General features: G+C 41.0%; 1 protein-coding gene across 2 annotated transcripts in view; it reads left to right on the top strand.

Annotated features, from left to right (window-relative positions):
• LOC140198027 (piezo-type mechanosensitive ion channel component 2) overlaps positions 1–24714 on the top strand; it is an 835978-nt gene that overhangs the window by 643084 nt on the left and 168180 nt on the right. Inside the window, exons 9-13 of one of the 2 annotated variants that reach the window (XM_072258850.1) lie at positions 2364–2498; positions 5722–5760; positions 16866–16992; positions 18735–18853; positions 22340–22582. In XM_072258850.1, coding sequence (XP_072114951.1) covers positions 2364–2498; positions 5722–5760; positions 16866–16992; positions 18735–18853; positions 22340–22582 — 663 coding nt within the window. The remainder of the gene's footprint in view (positions 1–2363; positions 2499–5721; positions 5761–16865; positions 16993–18734; positions 18854–22339; positions 22583–24714) is intronic. The other variant, XM_072258859.1, reaches the window with a different exon arrangement.

Here is a 24714-nt window from a genome sequence, read left to right on the forward strand (position 1 = left end):
GTGTATTGAAGAGCCATGATCTTAATATCAGAAATTTTATATATCCATCAAAAGTCTGGTGTATATTGGCTGCATATATTGGGCACATGGTAGCGTAGCTGTCAGCTTTACGCTATTACAGCTCAGGGCATCGGAGTTCAGTTCTGGCGCTGCCTGTAAGGAGTCTCTGGATGTGTGGAATTTTCCTGGTGCTCCAGTTTCCTCCCACAGTCCAAAGACGTACCGAGTAGGTTAATTTGTCATTGTAAATTGTCACATGATTAGATTAGGCTTAACTGGGGTTTTCAGGGGTTGCTGGAGCAACATGGCTCGGTCCAGAAGAGCCTGATCCACAACTGTATTGATAAAAATAAAAATAATTTTAGAAAATTGAATTCTATTCTGATCACCCCATTATAAGAAGGATGTGGAGGCTTTGGAGAGGGTGCAGAAGAGGTTTGCCAGGTTGCTGGCTGAATTAGAGACTATGGGCTAAAAGGGGAGGTTGGGAAGTCTTGGTCATTCACTGTAACTAAGAAAGATTCCCAGGTGTGATGACTACTCTTAACACTGGACCCGGACTTCTGCGGCCAACACAGTGCAATTGCCCTAATGTAACAGGTTTCCACTTTAAAAACTCTGCCACACAGGTTTCCTGCTATTGTCAGATACGACGGGCAACCATAACCAATTAATATTGGTAATTACTTATTAGTTTGGCACAACTTCATAAGCAGAAGGGCCAGCTCCTGTGCTATAAAACCTCAGGATTATTTAGCCATAGTTTCTCCTACAAATTATCTAGTTCAAACACAATATCTATATCTTTACTAAGGATATAAAGCTTTCCACATGTAACCTGGTATATTGAAAATGCACATTGTCTGATGATATAAGAACCTCTAAAGGGACTTTTCCTCCCAATGTGCTTCTTTGATTTGTATAACTATGACTTCAGCTTTCCACTGCACTATTTATTCCACATGAACCATGGCTGAACAATTATTTGTGAAGAAATGTCAAGCAACACATAGTTTTAGAAAATATTGGCATTCTTAGCATCTTTGGTTTCAAAGATAAGAATGGAAGGAATATTCCGTTGGCTCCCATTCCACATTCCTGCCTGACCCCGTAGGCTTTGATTGTCCTATATTCCAAAAAACCTATCTCTCCACCCTTGCATTTACATGACTCACTGGGCTAAAAATTCAAATAATTCAGAACCTGGTGAACTGTTCCAGATCAACACACTTAGAACTCAGAAGGCCAAGGAGCATCTATGGAAAAGAGTAAACAGCCAACATTTTGGGCCGAGACCTTTCATGGACACTGGAAAGGAAGGGGAGAAGTAAGGAGGAGGAGTAATAGGGGGGAGGGGAGGAAGAAGTACAGGGTGGTAGGTGATGGGCAAAATGGAGAGGGGGAGGGGTGAGGTAAAGAGCTGGAGATAAAGGGCTGGAGTAGGGCAAATCTGTTAGGAGAGAGTAGAAGACCATGGAAGAAAGGGAAGGGGAGCAGCACCAGAGGGAGGTAATGGGCAAGTGGGCAAATAAGGAGATAAGGTGAGGGAGTTAAACAGGAATGATGTTTCGTGAAGCGGGGAGGGGGCAATTACCAGAGGCTTGAGAACATCGATGTTCATGTCGTCAAGTTGGAGGCTATCAAACTGAATATAAGGTGTTGCTCCTTATCGTGGCAGTAGAGGAGGCCATGGACTGACAGGTCATATGCCTTCAGGTTGGAGGCTACCCAGAACTGTTCCAGGTGAAGAGGTTCAATCCAAAACAGAGGTGGAGAGGAAATGTGATGAAGCTGGAGAGGTTTCAAAGAAGGTTCATGAAAATGATTCCAGGATTTAATGGCTTGTCATATGAAGAGCGTCTGAGGCCTGTATTCACTAGAATTCAGAAGATTAAGTGATCACCTCATTGAAACCTATCGAATGATGAAAGGCCTTGATAGAGTGCTTAAGGAGAGGTTGTTTCCTATGGTGGGAGAGTCTAAGACCGGAGGGGACAGCCTCATAATAGAGGGGCATTCTTTTATAACAGAGTTGAGGAGGAATTTCTTTAGCCAGTTCTTTCATAAATGAATATCTGCTATGATGAATAAACTCTCCTTGGGCGTCCAGCTAGGTACTGGTATCGATTTTAACCAATGTTTTAATGACAAGCTCTGCTGTGTTCATCCTTGATGCGTCCTCCCTGATGAAGATGGCAGAGTTTGTCATCAAAACTTGGAAGCCTGAGAAGAGTTTATTCATCATATAGGTCAGGAAAGCACTAGATCCTTTTTAAATTCTGCTATATTTACAGAACCCCAGAATACTTGCCAACATAGATGACAACTTTGTAAAATCCTACTTTGTTAAATCACGTTTACAGAATAACCAAGAGGAAGACAACAATGAAAATGAGGAAGAAGGAGAAAAGGACCTGCTTAGAAATGATTCACCAGTCACTGCTGAAGTGAGGCGTAGTCTGTGGTATTCAGCGCATTACGCAACAGATGAAAGAAGGGTAGGTACCTTTAAAATACCATACTCCATACGGAGAACGTTCATATTCAATCTCAGTAATGTCAGGATGTTCTTCAGAATTTTTAAGGGGATACTTTTAAATTTGATTCTTTGTATTAGACCACACGGTTTATGTGTCTGTAGCCACTTCCTGTCTGTTTTGCATACAGTAATGTGAACATACTCTGATATATCTTCCATACAATATTGTTTAGGTCAGTCATACTCAGAAAATGAATTAGGCATTTGATAGGTTAAAATTTGGTTCAATGTGTTCAGCGGCAGTTTTGCATGTAGGTCAGATTTATGAGAGTTGTTCTAAAAGCTGGATTGCTTATTTTTTGAGACAACGTGCTTTTAGTTGCTTTTACATGGATTAAGGAAATACTTAAATGTATTTGCAAGCGCTTTCCAGGTTTACAGTACATCAATGAGCCCTTCAGAATATACGTTCCAGAGTGGTCATATATAAAGAGAGAAGAGATGAGACATTGAGGGTGTGTTATTTCATATAATTGAATAGAAAATTCTCCTGTATCTGAAATCTCTTTGCATCCAGCTTGGCTAAGATTAAGGCAGAAAATCACTTCAGAAGTAACGGTGAATTTTTATTTTTAAACAATTTTTTTTAGAACTTTTAAGAATAGGTGCATAGGTGACATAAAATGAAATATACAGAGATAACGCCCTTTCAGCAGGTCTCTGTTGCTATTTAACTTTCAAGGGAGTTTCCTTTCACTCAGCTGTGACTCCCCCTATCAAATGTCCGTCAATTCTCAATCTTCTTTTTGAACCTATCTAGATTTTCTTTTGATCTACTCTTAGTGGATCAGTTCTTTCCATCTTTTCCTTGTGGTAGCAAGTTCCACATTCCTGTTTTTCTACAAATTAAAAAATAAAATGCTGCAGTTACTGGGCATCTGAATTAAAGCAGGAAATGCTGGAAACACTCAGCAGATCTAACAGCATCAAAGGAGAGTGCACTAACATTTCAGATTGATACTTTTCATCAGAACTGTTCAGAGTGCTGGGAAGACATCAGCCTGAGCAGGATGCGTAGGCTTTGGAAATGGGGACAAAAGTGGCTTGCTAGGTCACTGCCTGCATTAGAGGGTTTGAGCTATAAGGTGGTTGGACAAACTCTGCCAGTGAATATGCAGGGAATGGATGGATATAGATCATGAGCAAACAGAAGAGATTTAGTTTAAAATGGCATCGTGCTCAGTGCAGACAGTATTGGCTGAAGGATCTGTTCTGTGCTGTACTGTTGAACATTCTATCTGTTATGATGGAAAGTTATCTGTTTGAAGCATTAACTCTCTCCCTCTTCAGATGTGGCCTGACTTACTGAATATTTCCAGCATCTTTAGTTTCATTTGACTCTGAATGAGTTTCCCCTGAACTTTCCTGTTGGGCTTACTCGTGACTATCTTTTATTTATGGCCCCTTGTTTTGCTGCAACAAGCAAAACAAACATCTCCTCTTGGCATTATTACATCACCTCACCCTCCTCTCTCTGTCCTTCCAGACCCTATACCTCTCCCTTATGATCCTCCCCCTCATCTTTAGTACCAAGCACCTAATTAGAAGAAGGTATTGTGTCAGAAATACTAAAATATGTTTTTGAAACATCTTTCAATTTTTGAGGCTCAATCTGTGTCATAACTGAGCCCTGGGATTAGGACATTATAATCTGTCAATGCGTTGGGATTCAGACACACAGTTATGGTAAATGGTGCCATTAAAGTCAGATTCATTATCAAGAAGCAGCCCCTTTAAACTCATTTAGCATTGTCTGCAGTCATATGAGCTGAATAGAAAAAATATCTTGTTTACTGTGTTATGTAGTTGATACTTGGACTGACTATAATTCATCATTTTACCAGTGTCACTCGGAGATCATGGAAGTGAATAGATTGAAGAAAGAATATGATACAGAAAAGTGGAGTTATACAAGGCAGCTTGCCACATGGTCACAGTCCATGTGAACATTGCTTTAGTTACACACTCTAAATTTAATAGTAAACACAGTAGCCACGATACTGATGGGTGTATATTTACAATCATTGTCCAGAATTCAGTAGCAGAGAAAGTAAAACTCACATTGAATAAAAGGTTATTGATTTTCCTCTTGTAATGTTACTAACAAAGGCACATTAGTGTCTGAACTATACAATACATGCATACGTTTGCTGATGTGAATAAGAACTTTCTGAATAGTAATATTTGTTAACTCTATTTTTGTTTATTAATCAGAAAATTACTTGTTCATCTCTGTGTCTAGTTTCTGATGACCAACATTAATAACTATTCTGCAGAGGGTCGAGTGACCTAGGTTGCAGTCATTGGCTGAATACTTTCCTGTTAGTTCTGAAAATCAGCTCACTTTTGTGGCTATAAGACGTAAGAGTAGAAATAGGCCATTGTCTACTCCACAACAATATGGCAGGAAGGACTGAGAGGAGGGTTAGAGTAATGATGCTGCCTTGTTTGACTCAGATATTCACTGAGATTGGCTCTGTTTGGACCCATTGGTTGTGATTGAGAAGGACAGCCAGCCCTTCAGTTCTGAATGATTCAGAACCACCATTGGATTTAGTAGTAGAGCAGGAGGTCAGATGTGCTGGTATCTGACCTTCAGCACACCATCTGCATTCCTGTTGGACTGTACAGAGGTAGAAGTAGGGATTTATAGAACATTAGAGTTTAGAGTCACACAGAACAGCATGGAAACAGGCCTTTTGGCCTAAGTGGTCTGACCAAGATCGCCATATAGGCTCATCCCATTTGCCTGCATTTGACCCAGATCCCTCAAACGTTTAAGGACATCTGCACCTGAGTTTGACCTGTCCAATTTGTACTATCTATAAAATGTTTACTCCATTAAGTTTTCTTCTCCATTTAAACCTTCCTAATGCAGAGTTCCACTCACCACTGATACACATCAAACATTTGGACTGGAAAAATGAAAATGAGTAACACAAACTGATCTCAAAATCAATCGCAGCATTTTCTATTATCTGATTGTATGCCCATATACTGTGGCCAATCTATGGTCAGTAAACAGATTTTCGTATATGGAGGAAGTATTAAAGATTTGTAACCACACTCATCCTTTATATGTATTTGAGATTTATTGAAATAAGCTCTAATTGCTCAAAATTCTATGTATGCATGGACCATTGCTTGCTTGATTGTAACATTTTCATCTCTGTCTCTTCCAGCTCCTTACGATTACCCATGATGACTCCACCTTCTCTGATGTTAGTAAACCTGATTTAGAAATCTATGGTTGCCAGGGTTGTAAGACTAGATTTTTAAATCACCTGCAACTGCTAGGCTATTTACTCCTCAAGTTTTTTTTGTATCTGGTCACATTATTTCCATACAATAATGTTCTGTAGAAAAAAGTGCTATGTTCTCACAAGGGTACATTGGCATTCTTTACCCCAAGAATAATTTCCGAATTATCATTTATAAATTCCTTCCATAAATCTTGCACATTTAACATTGAGAATGATTTCCTATGTACAGCAGGGCTATCTGAGCAAAATAAAAGATATCTGGAACGTTTGTAATGCAAACCAATTGCTCAGTAGGGGAATGTGATTTAAGTTGTGCCAGAAGTTACTAATACATTACTTTTCTTTTACCAATGACTAGCACACAGTAGCTGTTAATTGCATGTTGACATCAAACTTGTTATAATTGCAAATTTACTTAAGCAGAGGGAGAAAAAAAGGCTGCTGGCAATATGAAATAAGTATCGATACTTTAGATCAGGTTGCACCAATGGAAAGACAAACATTAAATCTTTTCTTTATCAATCTTTTTATTGATTTTTTAAAAAACATAGATACAATCAAATACAATCAAGAGGAGAGTTAGTTCAAATATATATCAGTAACCAAAATTAAAATAGACACTGTCAAAATCGTAGATATTGTTAAACTAGTATAAAATATATAATAAAAAAAAGAAAAGAACAATTCTCCTCTTACCGGGGAAAAGGAGAAAGGAAAAAAAAATGGTTTTAAATAGAGGGAAAAACTCACTACACTATATAAAAAAACAGAACAAATAAAACAAACAATAAAAGGGACTGGGCAGTCCATTTTGAGGATACAACCAAAAAAAAGGGGAGAGAAAAACTTTCTGATCAAATCTAAAACCTCGAAAAAAAAATTGAAAGAGTAATAAATCAAATTAAATGAAAGTATTGGATAAAAGGTCACCATATTTGTTCAAATTTAAAGGAGACAAACATTAAGTCTGTTTTTTTGTCTCTCTCCCCCCACTGATGCTGCCTGGCCAGCTGAGTTTCTCTGGCATTTTTCATTTTTTAGATTTTACTGTATTTTGAATTAAAATGCAAAGTTCAGTGACAGCATTCTCACCTCTCCATAACAAGATACATTCGGAGATCTGAACTGACCTTCTTTGGACTGAACATTCAATGAGGTCGTTACACTTACCAAAATATTAAGATACCATTATGAATAAGACCAGTAGTTTTTGCCCAGAACCTTAGCAATCTCTAGATGACATCTTTTAAAAGATTCTAACTTCCAGTAATTTCTCTCTCCTCTCCTCTTTTCATCCATCCCTTTTCTGGCTTCCCACTTACTCCTTCTCTTCACTTGCCCATTTGCGCCCTCCTCCTTCCCTTTCTCCCATGGTTCACTATCCTCTCCTGTCAGATTCCTCCTTCTTCCACCTACTGCTTTACCACTTCCACCCATCACCTCCCAGATTCTCACTTCTTCAACCCTCGCCCACCCACCTACCTTCCCACTCACTAGCTTTACCTATCATCTTCTAGCTTGTACTTCTTCCTCCCCCACCCCACCTTCATATTTTGGCTTCTTCCCCCTTCCTAACCAGTCCTGGTGAATGGTCTTGGCCTGAAACATTGACTGTTTATTCCCTTCTGTAGATGCTGCCTGACCTGCTGAGTTCCTCCAGATCAAGAAAAAGGGTCAATATTTTAAATCAGAACTGAGAAGGAGATGAAAGAAGCTGCAGGGAAGGTGGGAGAGGGAGGATATATTTGATAGGATGAAACTGGAGTAAGCATGGGGATAATCTGTAAACAAGGTAAATGGAAGCAACACAGAAAATGCGGGAAGAATTCAGCAGCTTAAGCGACATCTATGAAAATGAACAAACAGCCGTTGTTTCAGGCTGAGATCCTTCAATCCAGACTGGAAAGCAAGGGGGAAAACACTAGAATAAAAAGATGGGAGAAAGAAAATACAAGCTAGAAGGTGATGGGTGAAGCGAGATGTGTGCGAAAGGTAGAGGGCTGGAGGAAAAGGAATGTGATAGGAGGGGAGAGTGGGTCATAGGAGAAAGGGAAGAAGGAGAGGTACCAGGGTGAGTACACGAAGAGTCAGAGGGCAGCAGAGATCACAGAGGGCAGCAGTGAGAGAGGGTCTCACTGAACTTCTGCAGAAGAGAAGATTTAAACTTCTTAAGGGTAAGCATACCTCAAAGGGACTTTGCAGTTGGGCAGCAGATTATAAACTCAAGAGATTCCGCAAAGTCTGGAAATCCAGAGCAACACACACAAAACGCTGGAGGAACTCAGCAGGTCAGGCAACATCCATTGAAATGAATAAACAGTTAGCGTTTCGGGCTGAGACATTTCATCAGGACTGGAAAGGAAGGGGGAAGATGCCAGAATAAAAAGGTGGGGAGAAGGCGAATGAGGAACGGAAGCAGTTAAGAATGAGAACATTGACGTGGGCATTTCCATTAAGATGGTAGCATGCTTAGTTGCAGAAGCCTCTCTGGGTCCAACAAATGGTGCAAATATATGTCTTAAGTGTTTTTCTTGTGATTGCAAGACCCTTTTGGACATGAGTAATATAAAATACTGCCAGCCCATTTCATTGATACATTGGTGAGACACATGGCAGGGAAGCTGCATGACCTTGGTTGTTGTACAGACCAAGCCCTAACATCGCCTGTTACAGCTACACAGAGGAAAAGGTGCCGGAGGTGGTGTGAGAGAGTAAGAGGCATGGCGGGCATGATGGAATTCATGTTGGGTTGGGGCTGGCCCATCCCATCAGTACTGCCTCCAGTATTCGCTCCTTAGAAGACAAGCTGGTTTGCTTGCTGCTGACCCAGTGCAAGATATACTGATTTGCCATCATCTTGTGAACCAGCTTGAGATGAGAAACTGCTGTGTACCTGCTCTGGCAGAAACATGGCTCCAGGACAACCTCCCATGCACCATCAATCTTCAGGCTAGTCCCCTCAGGGACTTGTGCTGATACTATTTTTTTGTAACTAAATGTGCTATCATAACTATGTATGCTTTTTGTAACTGTACAGTGGTGCTAAAGAGTTTGTGAATCCTGTAGAATTTTTTCTGTTTCTGCATAAGTATGAGCTAAAATATGATCAGATCTTTACGTAAATCCTAAAACTTAATAAAGAGAACCCAAATAAGTAAATAACACAATAATAGACAATAGGTGCAGGAGTAGGCCATTCGGCCCTTCGAGCCAGCACTGCCATTCACTGTGATCATGGCTGATCATCCACGATCAGTATCCAGTTCCTGCCTTATCCCCATACCTTTGATTCCGCTATCTTTAAGAGCTCTATCCATCTCTTTCTTGAAAGCATCCAGAGACTTGGCCTCCAAAGCCTTCTAGGGCAGTGCATTCCATATATCCACCACTCTCTGGGTGAAAAAGTCTTTCCTCAACTCCGTTCTAAATGGCCTACCCCTTATTCTTAAACGGTGGCCTCTGGTCCTGGACTCACCCATCAGCGGGAACATGCTTCCCGCCTGCAGCGTGTCCAATCCCTTAATAAGCTTATATGTTTCAATAAGATCCCCTCTCAGCCTTCTAAATTCCAGAGTATACAAGCCCAGTCACTCCAATCTTTCAATATATGACAGTCCCACCATCCCGGGAATTAACCTGGTGAACCTACGCTGCACTCCCTCAATAGCAAGAATGTCCTTCCTCAAATTTGGAGACCAAAACTGCACACAGTACTCCAGGTGTGGTCTCACCAGGGCCCTGTACAGCTGCAGAAGGACCTCTTTGCTCTTATACACAATTCCCATTGTTATGAAGGCCAGCATGCCATTAGCTTTCTTCACTGCCTGCTGTACTTGCATGCTTGCTTTCAGTGACTGATGTACAAGAACACCTAGATCTTGTTGTGCTTCCCCTTTTCCTAAGTTGACTCCATTTAGATAATAATCTGCCTTCCCGTTCTTACCACCAAAGTGGATAACCTCACATTTATCCACATTAAGCTGCATCTGCCATGCATCTGCCCACTCACCCAGCCTGTCCAAGTCACCCTGCATTCTCATCACATCCTCCTCACATTTCACACTGCCACCCAGCTGTGTGTCATCGGCACATTTGCTAATGTTACTTTTAATTCCCTCATCTAAATCATTAATATATATTGTAAACAGCTGCAGTCCCAGCACTGAACCCTGCAGTACCCCACTGGTCACCACCTGCCATTCCGAAAGGGAGCCATTAATCGCTACTCTTTGTTTCCTGTTAGCCAGCCAATTTTCAATCCATGTCAGTACTCTGCCCCATAAATAAACATTATTCTTGTTTATTTATTTATTGAGAAAAATGATCCAATATTACATGCGTTTGTTGGAAAAGAATGTGAACCTTTTTGAGTAACTGGTGTGACCACCCCCTCATATAGTAATTACTTCAACCAAACATTTCCAATAACAGTTGCATATTGGCTTGGAAGAATTTTAGGCCATTCCTCCTTACAAAACTGTTTCAACTCTGGGATGTTGGTGGACTTCTTTGCATGAACTGCTTGCTTCAGGTCCTTCCACAACTTTTCTGTAGGATTAAAGTCAGGGCTTTGACTCGGCCGTTCCAGATCACAAATTTTCTTCTTTTTAAATCATTCTGTTGTTGATTTACACTTGTCTTTCGAATCATTGCCTTGTTGCATTATCCAACTTCTATTGAGCTTCAGGTGATGGACTGCTACTCTGACATTCTCCTGTAAAATGTCTTGATACAATTTTGAATTCATTGTTTCCTCAATATTGCAAGTTATCCAGGCCCTGAGGCAGCAAATCAGATCCAAACCATGATGCTCGTTCCACCATGCTTCACAGTTGGGATGAGGTTTTGGTGTTAGTGTACAGTCCCCTTTTCCTCCAAACACAGCAATGTGCATTTCTGCCAGAAAGTTCAACTTTTCTCTCATCAGTCCACAGAACATTGTCCTAGAAGCATTATAGAGTACCTAGCTGGTCTCTTGCAAACTTGAGATGTGCAGCAGTGCTTTTTGTTTGGAGAGCAGTGGTTCCCTCCATGGTGTCCTTCCACGAACACCATTCTTGTTCAGTGTTTTTCAGTGGATACATGAACAAAGACTTTAGCAAGTTCTGTAGATGAATGTAAGTCTTTTGCTTTTACCCTGGGGATTTTTTCACCTCTTTCAGCATTGGACATTGTGCTCTTAGTATGATCTTTGCAGGATGCCCAGTCCCAGGGAGAGTAACAACAGCACTGAGTTTCCTCCATTCATGGACAATTTCTTTTACTATGAACTGATAAACACTCAGGTCTTTAGAAATGCTTTTGTAGCCTTTTCCAGCTTCAAACACCTCTACAATTCTTCTTCTAAGGTCCTCTGAAAGTTGTTTTGATTAAGGCAAGATCTTTCTTGAGAAGAGCAGGCTCTATCAGTTATCTGACCTTTGTGTGTCTTTTTTATAGAGCAGGGCACCTGTACAACCCACATCTCTAATCTCATCTCATTGATTTGAGCATCTGACTCCAAATAGCTTTTGTAGAAGGCATTACCCTAGAGGTTCACATACTTTTTCCAATGAATACATGTAATATTGGAACATTTTTTTCCAATAAATAAACAAGTATCAAAAACAAGAGAAAATCTGCAGATGCTGGAAATCTGAGCAACACTCACAAAATGCTAGAGGAACTCAGCCGGCCAGGTATCATCTATGGAAAAAATAGTCAATGTTTCGAGTTGAAAGGGTTTCTGCCTGAAACGTCAACTGTACTTTTTTCCATAGATGCTTCCTGCCCTGCTGAGTTCCAAATGAACAAGTATAATGCTTATTGTGTTAATTATTTAACTGGGTTCTCTTTATCTAGTTTTAGGATGTGTATGACGATCTGATCAAATTTAAGGTCATAATTATGCGGAATAGAGAAAATTCTACAGGGTTCACAAAGTTTCTAGTGCCACTGTATGCACTGTATTTTGCACCCTGGCCCCAGACGAATGATATAAGACCATACGATATAGGAGCAGAAGTAGGCCATTTGACCCATTGAGTCTACGCTGCCATTCAATCATGGGCTGATCCAATTCTTCCAGTCATCCCCACTCCCCTACCTTCACCCCATACCCTTTGATACCCTGGCTAAACAAGAACCTATCTATCTCTGCCTTAAATACACCCAATGACTTGGCCTTCACAGCTGCTCGTGGCAACAAATTCCACAGATTTACCATCCGCTGACTAAAGTAATTTCTCCATGTCTCAGTTCTAAAAGGACATCCTTCAATCCTGAAGTTGTGCCCTCTTGTCCTAGAATCCCCTACCATGGGAAATAACTTTGCCATTTCTAATCTGTTCAGGCCTTTTAACATTCGGAAATTTTCTATGAGATCCCCCCTCATTCTCCTGAACTCCAGGGAATACAGCCCAAGAGCTGCCAGATGTTCCTCATACGGTAACCCTTTCATTCCTGGAATCATTCTTGTGAATCATCTCTGAACCATCTCCAATGTCAGTATATCCTTTTCTAAAATAAGGAGCCCAAAACTGCACACAATACTCCAAATGTGGTCTCATGAGTGCCTTATAGAGCCTCAATATCACATCCCTGCTCTTATATTCTATACCTCTAGAAACGAATGCCAACATTGCATTCGCCTTCTTCACCACTGACTCAACCTGGAGGTTAACTTTTAGGGTATCGTGCACAAGGACTCCTAAGTCCCTTTGCATCTCTGCATTTTGAATTCTATCCCCATCTAAATAATAGTCTGCCCATTTATTTCTTCCACCAAAGTGCGTGACCATACACTTCCCAACATTGTATTTCATTTGCCACTTCTTTGCCCATTCCCCTAAACAATCTAAGTCTCTCTGCAGGCTCTCTGTTTCCTAAACACTACCCGCTCCTCCACCCATCTTTGTATCATCATCAAATTTAGCCACAAATCCATTCATCCCATAGTCCAAATCATTGACATACATCGTAAAAAGCAGCGATCACAACACTGACCCCCTTGGAACTCCACTGGTAACCGGCAGCCAGCCAGAATAGGATCCCTTTATTCTCACTCTCTGTTTTCTGCCAACCAGCCAATGCACCACCCATGCTAGTAACTCCCCTGTAATTCCATGGGCTCTTATCTTGCTAAGCAGCCTCATGTGTGGCAACTTGTCAAAGGTCTTCTGAAAATCCAAGTACACCATGTCTACTGCATCTCCTTCGTCTACCCTGCTTGTAATTTAGGTTATGAAGACACGCAGTCCTCTTTTATTGTCACTTAGTAATGCATGCATTAAGAAATGATGTAATATTTCCTCCGGTGTGATACCACAAAACACAGGACAGACCAAGACTGAAAAAAACTGACAAAACCACATAATTATAACATATAGTTACAACAGTGCAACAATACCATAACTTGATGAAGAAGTCCATGAGCACAGTAAAAGTTCAAAGTCTCTCAAATGTCCCATATCTCACGCAGACGGGAGAAGGAAGAACTCTCCCTGCCATGCCGATTACAGTCTGACTCTGAGTCATCCGAAAACTTCGAGCTCTGATCAGCTCTCCGGCACCGAGTACTGAGCGCCATCTCTGTCCGAACGATTCGACCTCAATCTCGGTCGCCAACAGCAGGCAAAGCCAGGGATTTTGAGGCCTACCCTCCAAAAGATTCCCAACCACGCAGTAACGACAGCAGCGAACGAGCGTTTCAGATATTTCTCCAGATGTTCCTCTGTGCTTTCATGTCCCTCTCCATCAAATCAGAATTGTCCACGGCCCCTATTTAACGGATACGATATCATTTTTCACCGGAGGGCTGCGCATACGCGGTGTGCTGCTCTCTCTCCTCCTGCCGAACTTCTTCAAAGAATTGCAGTAGGTTTGTCAGGCAGGATATTCTTTTCAGGAAACCATGCTGGCTTTGGCCTGTCATGTCATGTGCCTCCAGGTATTCTGTAATCTCATCCCTAACAATCAATTCCAACAACTTCCCAACCACTGATGTCAGGCTAACAGGTCTATAGTTTCCTTTCTGATGCCTCCCACCCATCTTAAATAGTGTAGTAACATTTGCAATTTTCTAGTCATCCGGTACAATGCCAGAATCTATCGATTCTTGAAAGATCATCATTAATGCCTCCGCAATCTCTCCAGCTACTTCCTTCAAAACCCGAAGGTGCATTCCATCAGGTCCAGGAGATTTATCCACCCTCAGACCATTAAACTTCCTGAGCACCTTCTCAGTTGTAATTTTCACTGCTCAAACTTCACTTCCCTGACACTCTTGAATGTCCGGTATACTGCAGACATCTTCCACTGTGAAGACTAACGCAAAATATGCTTTCAGTTCCTCTGCCATCTCTGCATCTCTCATTACAATATCTCCAGCGTCATTTTCTATTGGTCCTATATCTACCCTCGACTCTCTTTTACCCTTTATATACTTAAAAAAGCTTTTAGAATCTTCTTTGATATTAGTCGCCAGCTTCCTCTCTTCCCTTTGAAAATTTCTTCTTATTTGGAATGTATCTGTCTTGCACTTCCCTCATTTTTCGCAGAAACTCCAGCCATTGCTGCTCTGTTGTGCTTCCTGCAAATGTCCCTTTCCAGTCAACTTCGGCCAGCTCCCCTCTCATGCCATTGTAATTTCCTTTATTCCACTGAAATACGGACACATTGAATACTGTTTCATTTAGCTGTATAAATGTGTATGGTTGAATGACAATTAAACTTGTACTTGCAGAGCGGGAAGATGTAAACAGTAGGTCAGCGTGGCATATCCTTCATTCCCAAAAAAGAGAGAAAAGAGAAAGGGAAAGGGTAGACTAACAAGTTCAGCTAATATCAGTCTATGACTTCCTGTGCTGCTACAATAGTGTCCAATGGAAGCTTGAGAAACAGCACGTCATCTTCCATCTGGGTATGTTGCAGCCCTGTGAACTGAATATTGAATTGTACAATGTCAAGTAGATTTCTGGTCAGTATCAGTCATCTATCTGTGATATTGGTTCAGCTTGTTTTTTTTTATTCTTCCTTGTTCTCTGGGCATGCAAGATGTGTTCAGCCTGACCTGCCAGAAATCTCCATCTGCTCTGTCTTTTGAGACTCCTATACCTTTCTGTCAATGTCTTCACTCCCTGACTGCTTCCTCCCATTGACTTGTTGATCAGGTAGTCCTATTTACAGCTTGTTCCCATCACTTTGGTACCCCCCCCCACCCCCACCCTATCCTTCTTTCAGCTTAATGAGCTTCTTTTGTCTCCTACTCAATTCTGACAAATGGACTTTGACACAAAGCATTAACTGTGGCCTGACCTACTGATCAACTTGACTAACTAATTAACTCCCTCCTTATTTTTGTTTCTAGAGAGCAATTTCAACAGCTGCGATAACTAGTGTAATAAAGTGATAGATTCATGGTTACAGCATAGAAACAGCCCCTCCAGCCCTACTGGTCCATATTAACCAAGCTCATCCCATTTGCCAGTCTTTAGCCCATATCATTTAAAACCATTCCAATCTAACTGTCTTAAAAGTAGTTATTATATCTGTCTTAGCCACATACTTGCAACGCTTTTTGTAAGTAGGTTGTCCATCAAGTTCCTATTAATTTTTGCTCCTCTCATCTTAAACCTATGCTGTCCAGGTCTTGGTTCCCCAACCATGGGAAAAGTGCACTCAGCCTGTCTATACCCCTCAGGAGATTACCTCTCAGTCTCCCACACTCCAACGAATAAACATCCAGCCTGTCCAACCTCTCACTGTAACTCAGTGCCTCAAATCCTGATGATATTCTTGTTCATCTTTCCTGCACTCTGTCTAGTTTAATAACATTGTTCCTGCAGCAGTGCAACCAAAACTGAGCACTGTATTCTAAGTAAGGCCTCATCAGAGTCTTGTACAATTGCAACATGACCTCTCAATGTTTATACTCAATATATACAGTATGTCATCTGTTATAATGTATCAACTGAAACAAATTACCCCATTAGAAAATCATCAATAAAAATTATAACAGTAGCTTTTTCCATATAACAATTACAGCACGAAAACAGGCCATGTCGGCCCTTCTAGTCCGTGCCAAACTCTTACTCTCACCTAGTCCCACTGACCTGCACTAAGCCCATAACGCTCCACTCCTTTCCTGTCCATATATCTATCCATTTTAACTTTAAACGACAACATCGAACCTGCCTCAACCACTTCTGCTGGAAGCTCGTTCCACACAGCTACCACTCTCTGAGTAAAGAAGATCCCCCTCATGTTACCCCTAAACTTTTGCCCTTTAACTCTCAACTCATGTCCTCTTGTTTGAATCTCCCCCACTCTCAATGGAAAAAGCCTATCCACATCAACTCTATCTATCCCCCTCATAATTTTAAACACCTCTATCAAGTCCCCCCTCAACCTTCTACACTCCAAAGAATAAAGTCCCAAATTGTTCAACCTTTCTCTGTAACTGAGGTGATGAAACCCAGGTAAAATTCTCGTAAATCTTCTCTGTACTCTCTCTATTTTGTTGACATCTTTCCTATAATTCGGTGACCAGAACTGTACACAATACTCCAAATTTGGCCTTACCAATGCCTTGTACAGTATCAACAGCTCTTTCCTCTCTTAGTAATGTCATTGCATTATGAAAGCTCTTTTAAATAGGGAATTTGGAAAACTGTGTGAAAATATCTGATACTGTTTTTTTGAGAATAAACACTACGAAAGATGGAAATCTGAAAAATGAAATGCTGGTGAGGCAGTGTGTATGGAAAGTGAAACAGAGTTGAAATTTCTAGTCAAAGACTCTTTACCGGAACTAGAAAAAAGAGAATACAAATTGGTTTTAAGTTATAGAGAAAGGAGGGATAGGACAAAGGGCAAAAGAAAAGCAAAAAGCACTAAGGATGAGCAATGGAAAAGAAGCAATAGGAGAGAAGAAGCAGAGGTTACTTGAGTTTGATGTTTCTGTAAGAGAAGTGACAGTGAATTCAATAGAATTTGAAAATCAAATCAAAATTTCAGAGGAAATGTTGACTGCATGTTTGGCTTCCTTCACTGGTCTCCTAAGAAATGTTTCCCTCTTCTTCCAGTCCTTGATAATGACAGTGAATGGGAATCCTTCAGACTACAATGGAGTGCAAGGTGAAAATGGTCCAGTCTCACTAGAGATGTACTCCACTCCACAATACAAATGGGAGGTGGGAAATGTATCTCCTGGTAAGTTCAATGATGAGTGCTACTGAATTTCTATTATATTTTCCAAGCAGTCAGCCCAAGAGTGGTAATTAGTTCTGGGTGAAAATTGGTCTGAAGTGAACTCAATTGAATGGAACCAAACAAATGTTTTCAGTAGTCTTGGGAGATTTGTATCCCATAGTGAATCCAACTCAGGCAGTGTATAGCTTTGTCTGATTAATATAAATTTAGAATGGTTGGCCTGGTTAAATATGTCCTATATGATAACCTACTAAGGTAATGGGGCGGAGGATATCTTGGATATGATTTCTTGAGCTTCATTATTGAGTTTTTCACTGTCGCTGTTGTAATACTGGGTGATAGTTCTACAAGAATAACTTCCACTTGAACCTGAGGGGGTTTAAGCAACAAATTCTAATATCTATTGAGCAGTAAAGATAGTGCACCTATGCACTGCTAATTTAATGCATTGAACTAAATGGGAAGTAATGAAAACAGCTATTTTCTCCTCCTGCAGAAAATCCAAGATAATTATTTTTGTGTCTCTATGGTCCAAATAAATATTTGACCGGATCTCCCTGAGTCTGGTCCACCTTTATCCTGTATAGTGGCACCCACCTGCTTCCACCAGGGCTCCGTCTCATTAAACCTCCAAAGTAGCAAGTTAGGAAGCAAAGTCTAAAGGAGCACTAGGTATCAGGCAACGTATTGTGGAATGCCGCAGTCAAATTTGATAGAAGACAATGCTAAGGGCAGGGTTTGGTATCACAGCAGAGCAGTGAGTTCTTTTCATAGTTTTGAATGTTCCTGACATTCAACGATGCTTATAAGGACTAAAACTAATGTAAGTTATTTAAAATAATATCATTCAAAAGTTTCAAAAATACACAATATTTTGGTAACACATTAGCAATCAATAAAGATATTAAACTAAGGTCTTTAAAAAACATGACATGAAATTTTAAAAAGTAAATTACCTTCAAATGTTACTTTTCCCATTCTTCTACCAGAGAATCTTTCATGCGTGAAAGAAGTTTCTGGATCCACACAAATCCAGGTTTACCTCCATCCAGATGGCTGGACACTATTAGCCTGTTGCCACATCAAAGAGGTTCCTCAACCCACACTGGCATTTTGGGTGGCAGGGTGGTGTAGTGAGTAGGGCTGTACCTCACTGTTCCAGGGAGCCAGGTTCAATCCTGACCTCAGTGTTCTTCGCATGGAGTTTGTACGTCACCCTTGTGACCACCACACTGTCTTTCCCCTGTGTGTTCCGGTTTCCTCTCACATCCAAAAGATGGGTTGGTGGGTTAGCGGCCTACTGTAAATCACCTCTGTGTGAATGTGTGAATTAATGGCAAAGGGAATCAAAAGGGTGTTGATGGGCCTGTGCCAGGGAGAGTAATTTTCAGGAGTACGAGGAAATAAGGAGTTGGACCAAATGGATTAATCTCAAGGGAGCCAGTATGAATTTGATGGGCTGAATAGCTTCCTTCTTTTCATTGTTAGCTTAAGATTTTAAAGCATTGGGAAAAGAATTACCATTATTTCAGGTATATATTTGTGTTGTCATTCTATACCCATAGATTATATGCTACTTTGTTGAAGGCTGGTATCTGTAATTTAAAACTAGCATGGTTTATCTTCAGGTACATTATGGTCTCCAGAGTCATCCAGTGCCAGGGGAGGCCCTTCTGTTGATTAAATCTGTGGCAGGTTATGACAGACTTAACTGATTAAATATTTTTGTTTGTTGTTGCTAGACAAAGAGAAAGAAGAAAGTATTGTGGAAGAACCAGTTAACAGTAGACTCAACAGCCTTATCACTATTTTCCGTTTCATTATGAAGCAGAGTTATATCTGTGCACTCATTGCCATGATGGTGAGTTGATCAAACTGGGAGCCTGATTCTTCATTCATCAAAGCTGTGTTAGTCTTTTACCCAGGGAAGGGGAAGCTAAAATCTGGAAGGCATAGGTTTAAGTTGAGAGGTGAAAATTCTGAAGGGACCTGAGGAGCAATTTCTTTGCACAGTGTGGTCAGTATATGAAATGACCTACCAGAGGAAGTGGTTATGGCAGGTAAAATAACATCATTTAAGAGACATTTGGATAAGCACATGGATAATAAGGGTTTTAAAGAGATATGGGCCAAACATGAACAACTTAGAGTATGGTGGGTACTTAGGTGCGTATGGATGAACTGGGCCATATAGCCAGTTCCTATGCTCAATTAATCTCTAAGTTAATACTAGCTAAGCACAACTATGCCTTAGCATTGTTGTAATGTGGAAATGTTTCCAGAGCCAAACAATACTCTCAAAAGAAGAGCTTTCTGCAGTTTGTCCTGCACAGTATGTAGAGGGGGTCATGATGCACCAACTCTTCGCTGGAGTGATTCTGCAATCTTAACTCCCACGTTTGAATCCAAGATATGAAAAGCAAACTCAGAACTGTCTCAGAGATTGTTAATGATCCCGAGGGCAGCCTTTTGGAAATTGGTATTGTTAATGTTATTACCAGATCCGAGGTGAAATAGACTCGAAGCATTAGTATTAATCCATCTCAAAGTTCACAGTACATGTATTATCAAAGTATGTATACATTATACAACCTTGAGATCCGTCTCCTTACAGGCAGCCACAAAACAAAGAAACCCAAAAGAACCCATTAAAAAAGAAGACCGCAAACATCCAATGTGCAAAAAAATTAACAAATTGTGCAAGCAATAACATTCAGAACTGAGGGTCACAAAAGTGAGTTCACAGCCACGAAGCCAGTCATAGCTGATCCAAGAGCCTGTTGGCTGTTCAGTGCAGAGACAAGCAGCAAGCTGAACACGGGCCCCTGCTCCTGACACCCTAACCTTTTCAATCTGGCCTGGTGCTTAAATCAGCTGAACCTCAGTTCGTTCCTCACCCTCAGATCTCGGCTCCGGTGCTTCAGTCTGCTCTTGGATCTGGGCCCCACTACTTTGATGCAACTCGTACCTGACCTTTCCAATCTGGCCCAGCGTTGAAATTCATCAAACATTGACTCATTCCTCGCTCTTGGGCATGGGTCCCACCACCTTGACTGTGCCTCGCCTCGGCTTGCCTCTCCTCAGATCCTCGCTTCGAATCAGTTCCACTCCAATCCCTCAATGGCCATACATTAGCTCATTCCTCACTCTCAGGCCTGCACCCCAAGGCCTCAGTTTGGCCCATACATGTTGCGCCACTACCATCCAGACTGTAAAAAATGCCAGGTTGTACAGGGGGTTCAAAAGCTCCACTCCGAAAGGGAAGTTACAGACTATTGATTGCAGTGATCATTTAGCAGAAAAAGTGTGATCCAAGGATAGCCATCATGGATTGCTATGTCATGACCTCTGAAGCACGCAACTCATTTTAAACATTACTGGTGGGAACTAGATATTCCTTTATCATTCTGCCTCTTCAGTACTTGCAGTGGCTCTTCCAAAATGCAATGCTGGGAACATCACAATCAGAATTGCCTGGGATAATACAATGGATGAATTTTCTTTCAGTAGTCTTTTTACAGTCTCCTGTCATGACAGATGATGAAATAGTTTCCAGGTAATTTGACATTATTCTGAAATTTTAATGTCCATCATCAGATATCTGAACAGTCCAGTAGCCCATGAAGACTACCTCATTGTGCACTTTTTTGTCCTTTATAGTAATTTTATGTCTTTGCACTGTACTGCTGCCACAAAACAACAAATTTCACATAATACAAGACAGGATGTCAGTTCCTGCACAGATCCCTATGTTTTGGAGGGCTCCAGGGGAACTTGGTTCAAGTTCCGTCAGAGCTGCATATCCTAAGAACATAAGAATATACATGGAAGGAACTAGCCTCCTTAATTTTCTGGGAAAAAGAATTCTCTGTAATGAAAGAAAATTCTATGTAGCTTTATCTTAAATAACTGTCCCCTTAAATTGAAACTTTATACAAGATTCTCAACTTGTAAAAGCATCTCAACCTCTACCCTGCCAAACCCTTAAGATCTTACAGTATATGTTTAAATAAGATTATTCCTCATTTTTCTAAGCTCCAAAGAATACAGACCCAAACTATTTGTGCTGTGTTGATAGGACAACCCTCACATTCCTGGAATTACCCTAGTGGATCTCATTAGAGCTACATCCTTTCTTAGGCCAGTGGACCAGAACTGTGCATGGTACTCCCGATGTGGCCTCACCAACACCCTGCCCATTTATAACACAATTGTACTTCTGGTGTTAATCCAGTGTTCCTGAAAGCAGCACATTTTGGGGCCACCATTTTGAACCTCTGGAGCAGCAATACTGAAATGTTTTGAACACAGAGGTAGGAAAGTTCAAGATGTCCGTTGCCATGTTCCAAAGGAAAAAGAATGCAAAAAATGCAATTCATTGCTTGCAGAAATATATGAGAATATAGCAGTGACATAGGTATGGAGTTCTTTGTCACAGTTCCCATGAGACAGGTTCCATCTCAAGCTCAGGTACTGTCTCTGTGAAGTTTGTATCTTCTCCCTGAGACCACCTGGGTTTCCTCCCACATCCTAAAAATATTGGAGAGGGCAAGTTCATTTGCCGTGAGCAAATTAATGAGTCTGTAGGTTAGTTGGGGAGTTGATGGGAATGAAAGAAGAGTTAAATAAGACAGGTGTAGAATTAGTGCATATAGATGCTCAAGGATTGGCATGGAGCTGACGGAACAAATGGGTTATTTCCTTGCTATCTACTTCTACAACTCTATGGAACCGGAAACTACTACACAGATCATTTCTTTCCCTCTTTATAATATTTTTGGTCGTCCTGTTTTGCCTTCTATGAAGTATTCCGTCCTGTAACTTTGCAAACATTTCATTCGGGTTGCTCATCATTATCCTCCTTAGCTGCAGCCAATGTATCCTTCTTATGCACCCTTTCTTCCTCTCCACTATGTCTTTTCCGGAGACTGATAAATCATCTTCTTAATCATCTGTCACTGTCGATTTACGATGTTAAACTCGAATGCGTTTTACCAGCCCGCTCCGTACAACTCTGCCCTCAAACCAATCAAACCAACGTTTTCATTGATTCCATTGTGTTTCTTTGTATCTATTGTGAATGCCTGCAAAAAACTAAATCTCACAGTAGTATATGGAGATGTATATATACTTTTACAAATTTGTTTTACTTTGACTAATTACTGTACCTTTAAGTTCAGGACTCTAGTTTCATACTAAAGTTTCTCACTCAAACTACTGTAGATTTGACATTCTGTGTATTTTAGCCTTAATCATTATCAATTATATTCAGTTATACAGTATGTTCACTGAGGGAAATTTATTTTAAATGTGAACAATTTTTAATGATCTTATTGCTTTCATCTAGGCCTGGAGTATTACCTACCATAGCTGGCTCACTTTTGTGTTGTTGATTTGGTCATGTGTGCTGTGGATGTTGCGAGATCGTCGACGATATGCAATGCTCACATCTCCATTCATGGTCTTCTATGGAAACATCCTGCTAACCCTACAATATATCTGGAGTCTCGACCTTACTAAAGATGAGCTTCCTGAGCCATCTGGAGTACTGAAAAAGATGGAGACACCATGTGTTGAATTGGGTTCAAAGGTTTGTTTAACTAAAATAATATTACAAGATACCTTTATGATTGTTTTGGAATTGATACCTGAATTTCTCTCTCTGCCCCTTTGTCACATGTCTAATTGTACAGTGTACTTAAAATGGAAAATGCTAGCTATGCTCTAAGAATCAACTAGTATCTGGGGAAAGAGAAACAGAATTATCATTTAATATTTTATTGTGCGTTTTAATAGCTACGTAATTTATTGAATGTGAATTATTGACTCTCTATAATTTCCCTTGAGAAGGTTGTGGTCAGCTGCCCTCTTAGTCTGCTCTTCTCCTGCTGATGAATGTGATGTGATTTTGCGGGAAGGGAGTTCCAATGATGATGAAGGAATGGTGCTATAATTCCTCATTAGAGAAATCTAGCCAAGAATATAAAGGAGGATAGTAAAAGCTTCTTTAGGTATGTAAAAAGGAAAAAAATAGTTAAGACCAAAATTGGGCCCTTGAAGACAGAAGCGGGTGAATTTATTATGGGGAACAAGGAAATGGCAGATGAGTTGAACAGGTACTTTGGATCTGTCTTCACTAGGGAAGACACAAGCAATCTCCCAGATGTAATAGTGGCCAAAAGACCTAGGGTAATGGATGAATTGAAGGAAATTTATATTAGGCAGGAAATGGTGTTGGATAGGCTGTTGGGTCTGAAGGCTGATAAGTCCCCGGGACCTGATGGTCTGCATCCCAGGGTACTTAAGGAGGTGGCTTTCGAAATTGTGAATGCATAGGTAATCATTTTCCAATGTTCTATAGATTCAGGATTAGTTCCTGTGGATTGGAGGATGGCTAATGTTGTCCATCTCTTCAAGAAGGGAGGAAGAGAGAAAACAGGGAATTATAACCGGTTACCCTGACGTCGGTGGTGGGAAAGATGCTGGAATCAATTATAAAAGATGAAATTACGACACATCTGGATAGTAGTAGCAGGATTGGTCCGAGTCAGTATGGATTTATGAAGGGGAGATCGTGCTTGACTAATCTTCTGGAATTTTTTGAGGATGTAACTATGAAAATGGACAAGGGAGAGCCAGTGGATGTAGTGTACCTGGACTTTCAGAAGGCCTTTGATAAAGTCCCACATAGGAGATTAGTGGGCAAAATTAGAGCACATGGTATTGGGGGCAGAGTACTGACATGGATTGAAAATTGGCGGGCTGACAGAAAACAAAGAGTAGCGATTAACGGGTCCCTTTCGGAATGGCAGGCGGTGACCAGTGGGGTACCGTAGGGTTCAGTGCTGGGACCGCAGCTGTTTACAATATATATTAATGATTCAGATGAGGGAATTAATAGTAACATTAGCAAATTTGCTGATGACACAAAGCTGGGAGGCAGTGTGAAATGTGAGGAGGATGTTATGAGAATGCAGGGTGAATTGGACAGGCTGGGTGAGTGGGCAGATGCAGTTTAATGTGGATAAATGTGAGGTTATCCACTTTGGTGGTAAGAACGGGAAGGCAGATTATTATCTAAATGGAGTCAAGTTAGGAAAAGGGGAAGCACAACGAGATCTAGGTGTTCTTGTGCATCAGTCACTGAAAGCAAGCATGCAAGTACAGTAGGCAGTGAAAAAAGCTAATGGCATGCTGGCCTTCATAACAAGGGGATTGAGTATAAGAGCAAAGAGGTCCTTCTGCAGCTGTGCAGGGCCCTGGTGAGACCACACCTGGAGTACTGTGTGCAGTTTTGGTCTCCAAATTTGAGGAAGGACATTCTTGCGATTGAGGGAGTGCAGCGTAGGTTCACAAGGTTAATTCCCGGGATGGCGGGACTGTCATATGTCGAAAGATTGGAGCGACTGGGCTTGTATACTCTGGAATTTAGAAGGCTGAGAGGGGATCTTACTGAAACATATAAGATTATTAAGGGACACACATCAAAGTTGCTGGTGAACGCAGCAGGCCAGGCAGCATCTCTAGGAAGAGGTACAGTCGACGTTTCAGTCCGAGACCCTTCGTCAGGACTAGGGGATGGTAAAGACCCGGCACGGATGAGAGTCGGGATCAGAGGGGGGAGGCTGGGGGTGTCAATGGAAAGGGGAGGGTTGGGGTGAGAGGAAGATGGAGCCTCTGAGGACCCAGGAGCTGACGATGGGATCTGAAGGAGACGGGATT

This window comes from Mobula birostris, chromosome 1 (assembly GCF_030028105.1).
Source record: "Mobula birostris isolate sMobBir1 chromosome 1, sMobBir1.hap1, whole genome shotgun sequence".
Lineage (NCBI taxonomy): Eukaryota > Metazoa > Chordata > Chondrichthyes > Myliobatiformes > Myliobatidae > Mobula > Mobula birostris.